General features: G+C 35.8%; 2 protein-coding genes across 2 annotated transcripts; one reads left to right on the top strand and one right to left on the bottom strand.

Annotated features, from left to right (window-relative positions):
- Positions 1-454: 454 nt before the first annotated feature.
- Positions 455-2,738, top strand: LOC114192291 (receptor-like serine/threonine-protein kinase At4g25390). The gene has a single exon (XM_028081972.1). The coding sequence runs from the start codon at positions 842-844 to the stop codon at positions 2,522-2,524; it is 1,683 nt and encodes a 560-aa protein (XP_027937773.1). The 5' UTR covers positions 455-841; the 3' UTR covers positions 2,525-2,738.
- A 4,178-nt stretch (positions 2,739-6,916) lies between these two features.
- Positions 6,917-8,648, bottom strand: LOC114190289 (transcription factor bHLH118-like). Its single transcript, XM_028079116.1, has 3 exons — positions 8,205-8,648; positions 7,759-8,094; positions 6,917-7,632 (listed from the first exon to the last, which is right to left on the bottom strand). The coding sequence occupies exons 1-3, from the start codon at positions 8,520-8,522 to the stop codon at positions 7,549-7,551; spliced, it is 738 nt and encodes a 245-aa protein (XP_027934917.1). The 5' UTR covers positions 8,523-8,648; the 3' UTR covers positions 6,917-7,548.
- Positions 8,649-9,608: the final 960 nt, after the last annotated feature.

Below are 9,608 nucleotides of genomic sequence, written 5' to 3'. Positions count from 1 at the left end.
GCGTTTATAGGTAGCAGTTATTGTGCAGGTAACATACACATATCATAAAGGATAACCTCACTCTTCTTCATTTCCATATTTACATGTGATCTGGTTTCAACTTTTACCTACAAAAACCCTTTTTTTTTCTTTCAAAAAAGAATAAAGACCGGAGTTCAATTGAGAGAAAATCACAAACATAATACAGTAAATGGGTGTTTCATAGTGTCCTGCACCAAACAGGCTGTGAACAATATCACAATTTTGCAGTGAAATTCAACCTAACCCACCCGTTTTGCTTGATTTTGAAACAGCGGCCTTTAACTTTTCACATGAATGGTGTGATTTTTGTTACTCTACCAAATATTAAGAAAAATGATTCTTTTGTCTCTACTTGTCTATGTTCACAGTCTCACAGAACCCAATTTGCAATATATAATTCATTGATATTTAGGTGTACTGGAAAGTTTATAGTGTTGTGGTTGGATGTTTGTGAAAAAAATGAGGGCATGTCTGACAAGAATAGAGATATAGGAGAATGGTTTTGCATGGAGCGAAGGTTGTCTGCACAGAAATAGATCTGTGTCTTGTTGGAGGAGAAGGAAAGAGGGGAAAGAGAAAAAAAGTGGGGGAAAAGAGAATTTCGTGGCGTGTGACGTCCCAATCCCAATCAAAAGAAGGCCAACAAAGTAAGAAACGGTCTGGTCAGAAGTACACACTACCATTATTCATCCCCCATCGCATTCACAAACCACACCAGAGACACTCTCTCCTTCAACTTTTTCATTCATCATTCATCATATAATTCATAATCCAAATACATGATTCATTCCTTCCTATAATTCTCTCTCTCTCTCTCGCCATGCCATCTCGACAACTCTCCACGTCACCACAACCTTCTAACCACCGCATCTTAACCCCTCCGGTAACTTCCACCGCCTCCCTTTGCTCTTTATTCTTTTTACTTTGCCTCTGCTTCCGTAAGCGTAAACGCACAACCCCTTCCTCCGACTCCGATTCCACCCCCCCTCACCCCTTCTCCTACGCCCTCCTCCGCCGCGCCACCAACTCCTTCTCCACGCGCCTCGGCCACGGAGGCTTCGGCCCTGTCTTCGCCGGCACCCTTGCCGGCGATCCCGTTGCCGTCAAGCTCATGGACTCTGCCTCCCAGCAGGGAGAGCGCGAGTTCCACAACGAGCTCTTCTTCGCGTCCAGGCTTCGCTCCCCCTCTCTCGTCCCCGCCATCGGCTTCTCCTCCGACCCCAAACGTCGGCGTTTCCTCCTCGTCTACCACCTCATGCACAACGGCAACCTCCACGACGCCCTCTTGCGCTCCAAAACCCCTCACCTAAAGACCTGGAAAAACCGCTTCTCCATTATCCTCGACATCGCCAAAGGCATCCACTACCTCCACTCGCTCGACCCCCCGGTCATCCACGGTGACATCAAACCCTCCAACATTCTCCTCGACAACACCTTCTCTGCAAAACTCGCCGACTTCGGCCTTGCGCGCCTAAAACCCCATGTCCAAGTCCAAGAGTTCAAAGCAAAGCGCGACGAGAAGAGAAGGGACGAGTCCGAGAGCGACGGTAGGTCGGAGTTAGAAACTCTGAGCGTCAAGACGGAGCAATCGTTTGAAGGTAACACCGGGTCGGATTATGTGATGGATTGGATTGGGAAGGAGTTGAAGAAGGAAAGGCCGACGGCGGTGGAGAAGGTTTCTTCTGGGTCGAGCAGTGGTCTAGCGGAGAAGAAGAAAAGTCGGAAGAAATTGGAGTGGTGGGAGACGATGGATGATAGTGGAGTTCCGAAGAAGGAAAAGAGAAGGGCAGCGAGGGAATGGTGGAAGGAAGAGTATTCAGAAGAGCTTGCGAGGAAGACGAAGAAAAAGAAAAAGAAGGAGAAGAGAAAGAAAAAGGGTGTTAACGATGATGATGATGGTGATTTGGAGATAGATAATGGCGAAGTAAATGTTTACAAGAGGGAGAAGAACCGGAGTAGGAGAAGTGGTGGTAGTGTAGATTCTTGGTTGAGTGGGGAAGTACATGGAGGAGTTGGATGGAACAGCTACGATTCAGGGACTTGTAGCGGTGAAATAGTGGGCAAGAGTGGTGGTGTGAGTAGTACTCCGAGTATGAGGGGAACGGTTTTCTACGTGGCTCCTGAGCATGGTTACAATGGGGATGTTTCCGAGAAGTGCGACGTGTACAGTTTCGGGGTTTTGTTGCTTGTTATTGTTTCAGGGAGGAGGCCGCTTCAGGTGACAGGGTCGCCCATATCGGAGCTTCAACGTGCGAATCTGGTGACTTGGGCGAGGATATGTGGTCGGAGGGGGAAGGTTCTAGAAGTGGTGGATGAGGGTGTTGAGGGGTTGGACAAAGAACAGGCAAGTCTGTGCGTGACGGTTGCGCTGGCTTGTTTGCTAAAGTCACCGACCCGTCGACCTTCCATGAAGGAGGTTCTGGGAATGCTAAGTGGGGAGCTGGAGCCTCCGCAGTTGGCGCGCAATAGTTTCCCCCTCAACTCCAGGAACCAAGGTCGGTGACAGTGACTAACATTTTTTTCATCCACAGTCACCTGTGGTAGTTCTAGAAGGGTGAACACTTGTGTTCTTGCTATTGGAGGAACTCGTTTTTCCTCCACTATTCCCCATCTCCGTCTATTTTTACTTATTTTAACTCTTCCTCATCTTCTTGTAGTTCACATAACTTTTGGGAATGGAAATGTTGAAAAAAGAAGAAAGTTTTGGTGATGAAAAAGCGACTGTCTTTTCCATTACTGTTTGATGCAGTTTGCATACACATATTTTCTTTTGTAGATGTAATTCCCCTACGTGTAATTATCGGAATTTTAACATCCATAGAAGCACTAGAAGTACACCCCCATCCATCTGATACATGGCTTTATTGATGCAAATGTCTGTGCTTTGCTTTCCATGGAGGAAATTATGACTAACGGAAACAATCCAACTTACATGATAAGAGATTGTTCCTGAGTTATTCCATGTCAAGTCAAACTCAAACCGACCCATGGTTCCTCAATCAATGCGGCAACAGGGTTCCTACCAGTTTTAAGCTGTTTTTTGACCTAATAGTTCATAGGTAGTAAAGGCTTTGATTTGAGATCATTTGATTTGAAACCTGTCAAAATCTCCTTTACAACTGTAAATTTTGTTTTCTCCAGAGGCACTATGCTTCCTGGAAAATTTACCAAAACCAGAGGATGTATGATGAATGCCAAAATTCACAAGTAATTTCATATCAAGCAACTTGCTTTTTTTACAGAAATATCCTCTCACATAATTATACTATAAGAAAAACAAATGGATTTGGGATTGAATTGAATCTGCTTGAAAATTCTCATGCGAAAAAATAGTTGTATTCTATTCATAGAGCAGATTGTGAATAGATTTAAGTGGGCAAGTAGTTCAGACAATTTCCATTATCCAATTATTCCCAAGTAATGCACATGATGACAAATGATACATGTTTTATAGTATCAATTTTCATATTACATTTTAAAACAAACATATGAAATAAAGATGAGGTGTTTACTCCTTTCAAATGTACCTAAATTGGTAGCGTGTTAATACTTGCTCATTAAGATTATTGATGAAATTTTTCATAAAATGTATAAATTAAAATTATTAGTAATGAATAGATAAATTCATAATTCATAAATTATGAAATCTAATATAAGAATCGAGAAATTTTAATAAAGATAATTTGTTAAGAAATTTTAAAAAGGTGATTCAATTATCATATATAATTGAAAAATAGCAAATAATACATAAATTATCAGTCAAATATAAAGAGGATTTATTCAGGTCCGTTGGCGTAAAAGTTACTGAAAAACGTGAAACAATCAGAGAGACACAACAGTATTTAATTCCAGAAAAAAAAAATGATAATAAATAAATCTAGAAAATAAGCGGAGTGTAAGACTTGGGATATTTGAAATATTATATATATATATATATCTATAACTATATATAAAGGGGATTCCCTCTTTTGTGTCCACATTTCATAATTCCAACTTTACCCTTTATAATTTAATTATTTATTAAATTTTTAAAAATTAATGGTAATTTGTATAAGTTTTTATAAAATTATTTACTTATCTCCTTTTTCTTTTTTTCTCCTACTATTCATCAACAGTTATTTTTCTCTTATTTTCTCCGTACATTTTATTTTATTTTTTATAAATATACTTTTATTTTATTTATTAACTTAATAACATTACAACATCATCAATTATTAATATAATTCAAAAAAATGTGTACACACAGGCGCGATAGCGCCTGTGTTTACACTAGTATATATATATATATATGACTTTTTAATTGTAATGGATTAATGCATGTTCACACACTTTATGATTTTTTTTTTTTAATTCTTAGTTTATCTTTCTAATTGTATTTTTGTATTTTTACATTCATATTTCTTCTTCTTACTTTTCATCTCCTACACTTCCATTTCCTCCATCAATGGAGGTGTAGAGGAAGAAGTGGCTGTAGACGCGGAGCAGAGGAACACGCAAGAAGAAGTAGGAGATAAAGTGATTTTAGGTTTTTCTATTAAATATTTCATTAAGGGTAATAAGATCATTTCAATACAGCTATGAGGTGTAAGAAGAAAAGAAGGGTGCAGAAAGAAAGGCGGTGGAAATAGATCTCCTTAAAAATCTATAGGCCCAATACTGTTCATTCATCAAAGCCCACTTCATTTTCGGATTCGTAGGAGGCGCCTTCTCCCTGTACCTCCAAGTCTTTTTCAGTACCCCAAATTTATCATTTTATCCCTAATTAAGTTGTAGCTGGTAGTGGGTGAAAATTAGTGGAAGCGCAGTAAATGATATTTACTACGGCAACTTAGTGGAAGCGCAATAAATGATATTAACAAATATAATTATAAAACGGAATTCGAACTCTGTTTCTGGAAGTTGTGACACGGAATGCATAATCCGTTTCATATAAAAAATGAAAAATAAATAAAACAGCTTTCGAAATACGTTTCCTAAAATCATGAAATAGATTTTATAATCCGTTTCATAGAAAAATTAAATAACAGGACGGATCTCGTAATCCGTTATTTACTATTTTTTACTGTTTTCTCTCTCTTCATTTAATGGATAAAATTGGAAATAAGAAAAGTTTTGGAGGTACAGGAGAAATGGTTTGGGGTGTGGGAAGAAGCCCCCTTCGTAGGAACTCAACACTTCAAACTTTTGATTTGTGAGCCCATGGGTCCAAACCGAGCCTTTGCATACATATATGTATATAAAGAGAGAGGTATAGATTATAACACCATATTCCATCGTTAAGGACTTAAGCCACTAATATAAGTTTTTTTTTTGTTTTTTTTTTATATTAATTATACTCATGCCATTAAGGTTTTTTCCCATTTGAGGGGTAAAGTGATTCTTGTTTGGTATTCCTGGGAATGTTTTGCCTTTATTCTTTTACCATTATGTAATTTCACCATTACATTACCCTTAAATGTTTTATTAGGTCTTTAAATTCACTTTTTAGTTAATAAATCTATACAAATATGGAATGCAGGTTTGCCATCCATAATACACCATAAGTTGAATTCAAACCGATGATACAATTCTTGTCACTTTATTCCAGGAATACAAGCTGATAGAAAATGGATACTTTCTTATATTTTTCCAAACTTGTCTCCTCCATCATCTATCATTCCCACATGTATTTTTTCACTTTGAAATCATATTTAAAAAGTAAATTTTAAATCTAAATTAACTCTATAAAACCAATTTATTTTGTATCTGTAAATTAATTTTATGACTTTTAATAAGACTAAATATTAACGGGCAACATAATATTTTAGAAGGTTTATTCTAAAATCAAAACGAAAATTGAATCTTTAAATTAAATATTATGACAATACAATTGTCACGTGGAACTGCCATATTAACAAACTAGCAAGAAAACTATTTTTACATCCTAATATTTGCGTGAATAAGAATTTTGAAGTTTTGGTTCGTTAATTTTTCTTTTTCAAAGCCCACAGGTGTGCTTTTGTAGGATACAAAGTTAACTAATTTACCAACCAAACAGTAGCAAAGCAGTTTAATCTAACTTCAAATCAATGTGGATGAAGAAGACAGATCAAACATAAGTGCTTGAAAATTTTTATTATCTTCGTTTGAAAACCTAACTTGGAAGTTCCGAACAAGATAAATCGGATGTTTTATTCTGCCATATGTGGGAAGGACACAAAATAAAATCTGTTAAAGGAATTAAGAATGAAACCAAACAAAAGTAATGTATGCAGAAACAAATATTAAGATTCTACTTTATACATAATCTTTTAAAGATATCAGACAAGGTCCTTCTGATCATGATAAATTAGGGAAAAGTGGCTAATAAGAGGTATTTACACATCTTCGCATAATTTGCAGAGCATTAACAATGATCTCTTCACACATCTGTCCTATGATTTCTGACATAGTTGTCAAAATATATATTCTAATTAGGATACAGGTACTATACACTCTTCTAATTCAAATGTTTCAAGAAAAAATGTCTAAAGAAATAAGTGAATTCAAAGACAGTATTATAGGTAAGCCATGCACATGCATCATGCTTCATCAGAACCGTTTTTGCCTGTTTTTGTTTTCTCATTGACCGGAGAGAGATAAATGTTAGCTATAAAGTGCATATCAAAAATCTTACGCTACTGAAAAATAGCTTGATCCCTTGAACATATTGATCAGGGTTTTGTTTCATGTCATTTATACAAAAAATCTACTGAAAAAGATAAAGTTTTGTTCAATGTTGTACATCTTAAAAGACAATTTTTCCCTTCTGTCAAGAAAAGTTCTCTTAATACACGCTCAAGTAGATAAGTACAATAGTGGAATAATTGTAATTTTTTATAAAGTTTTATGAGTTATCAAGAAGCAGCTGATTCTTGGGCACTTTTTTTTTTTTGTTTGATAATCATGATGCTGTTATACCTAAAAGCTTTGAGTTTTGAGATAGTTATGGTCACGAAGTCTAAAGATTCTTATTACATATATACCATTCTTTTGTTAAAGGTAAATAATTTTTAATAAAAGACGAATTTAAACATTTTTATGCAGGTCCCCACAGTCTTTGGGCAAATTTTCAACATTCAACCTGAAAATAATTCAAACCTAAGAAACATGTTAAAATCAGAAGGAATACTTCTACCAATTAATTACTCAGTGTGAAATTATGATCAATCAATAAACAGACGAGTCATTATATCTATATATCACGAAATTAATTGTATAATAGTGGCCAACAGATTTCTCAAGGGGTAAGTAATTCTGTCATGTAATTAGAGATCAAATGAGGTTATAAACTCAATGAAACTTTAACTCTCTCCATCATGTTAAATTTCAAATAGCGTATACATTATTAAGAGAAAGAGGACTCAAATTTTATCTACACAAGTTTTGTCCCTTCTCTTCCCAAAACTTAAAGTAGAAGGTTCATTAAAAGAGTGTCCAACATATATGCAGTGTAACACAGTGACAAATTAAGAACAAGTTAGAAAGTGAGCCTAGAAATATCCAAATTTATTCAGAAACTCCAAATGATGGAATTACATCGGAGAATCTTCTTCTCAGTTCAGATAGATCTACACTGTCGGAATTGACAACCTGTGAGTGAACCCATTTCATCAATAATAGAAGGGAAAAATAAAATATTAGTATATGCATAGTTTTTCACAAGAATAACAGCATAACGAGAAGACAAGAATCTAGTCCTGGACTATACGTACATACCTCACACTGCAAACTGTGGAGTAGTCTGCCATTGACTTTAGTTGAAAGACAAGAAACAACTTCAAGTCCCTCTTCTAACACTAGTTCCACCAGTTTAGAAAGTGAAACCACTTCCTCACTCAATCCACTGAATTCAATCCCCACAGTTCCACAACTTTTTTGGTGGACAGTGAAACCACTAGATTCATGCTTCTTCTCACGGCTTTCGAGGCTGTAATTTATGGCAATTTTCTTCTTCAGATTATCCCTCTTCTCATTCAATTCTTTAATATTCTTCTGCAGGTGCTTTATGTAATTCACCGCCACGCTCATTTGATCAGATATCGACCTCTTTCCCTGAAACTCCAATAGAATAAGAATAACACTAATAACCCTAATACCAGAACTAACACAATCAGGAAAAGAAAAAAGAAATGGAAAAGTAGAGCGATAATTAATTGTCTGACCCTGATGAAGGAAAGAGGGAGAAGGGATCTAAGAGAGGCATGAAGGGTTGCCATTTCTTGCCTCCTTTGCCTCTCAATCTCTCTGTGAACCATCTTTTTTGCATGTTCTTCTTCTGCAGAATTAGGTTGACTTGGTTCAGGCGCATAAAAGAGTTTGTTGTGGCGGCTGGTACTCAATTTTTTATCTGAATAAGCGACAAGGGGAGAATTATCGCTGTTGTGATCATCCGGAACGAGATCTTTAGAGATTTTGTGTTGCGGTTGGAGAGCATTAGAAAATTGGATCACCAGCTCATTGCCGCGTTGTAAAGGAAACATCTTGGTCAGCTTGATCAACAGTACTGTTCCAAAGTATTATCCTCAATTTTCGCTAAGGAAACAGAAACATTGTTGTTTGAGGTAATTAATGTGTTGATTTGTTTGAGAGGAGAGGGACCTTATATGCCAAAGATTCCTCCTCCATATATAGCTATCCTTTCACGCAGGGAAGTGATAGTATGACCTCACTATCCCACTAATTATTTGAGGCACTGTTCATAACTCAACCCCACCTTATGACCTTCACATAATAATCCAAATGCTACTTAATTAAGCACCATAACTTCAATTAATACTTTCTTTCAAAGAATTAAAATAGAAGATAAAAGAGAAAAAAAGTGTTTTTTTTTTTCTCTCAAATTTCTATCAGAAGAAAATAAGTCAGTTTTTGTAAAATCTTTCCCGTCAGAGAGAAAGCTTCAGGTAATTAAGGAAACGTTTTTATTTGGAATAGGGATTTATGTTTATCCTCTTATTTATTTATTAAGATTTTTTTATCCATTTAAAAGATGAATTTAGAATGTAGGGGTAGCAGTAGGGGTTGGTGAATTCGGACACCCTACCTCTGTAGGTCTATAAAAATGCAGCAAGTTTCTTTTTTTAATTTGAATAACTCGATAAAATAAGTAGGTTTAGGTTGTTTAATAAAAATTAATCAATGTCTTTTTTTTTTTTTTTTTTGTTTCAAGTAAGCTAGCAAGAAAACGATTCTTCGACAAATTCAGAGGATATGAGTAAACTATCAAAGTTGTCTGTTTTTTCTTTATTTTCTGCTAAAATATGAGTAATTATTTTTAAGAACATATACCCGGATTATTAATTTATTATTAATATTCAATAAATTTTTTTTAATATATTTAATATACAAAACCAGTGGAGATTAATTAATATAATGTTTCATATTACTATACATGTCAAAGGTGTCGATCCCGTCCGACTTATATGAGTTGGCTCATTATAAGTTGAGTTGAAAATGAGTGAACACAATCCGACTTATTTTATGGTGAGTCAGAAAATTTGTAACCCAGTTCAATTCATCATGGATGGTGGATTAAATGAGTTGACTTACCAACTCACATAAAAAAA

Source organism: Vigna unguiculata, chromosome 7 (assembly GCF_004118075.2).
Source record: "Vigna unguiculata cultivar IT97K-499-35 chromosome 7, ASM411807v1, whole genome shotgun sequence".
In the NCBI taxonomy this organism is placed as follows: domain Eukaryota; kingdom Viridiplantae; phylum Streptophyta; class Magnoliopsida; order Fabales; family Fabaceae; genus Vigna; species Vigna unguiculata.
This window is presented reverse-complemented; position numbering and strand designations above follow the sequence as displayed.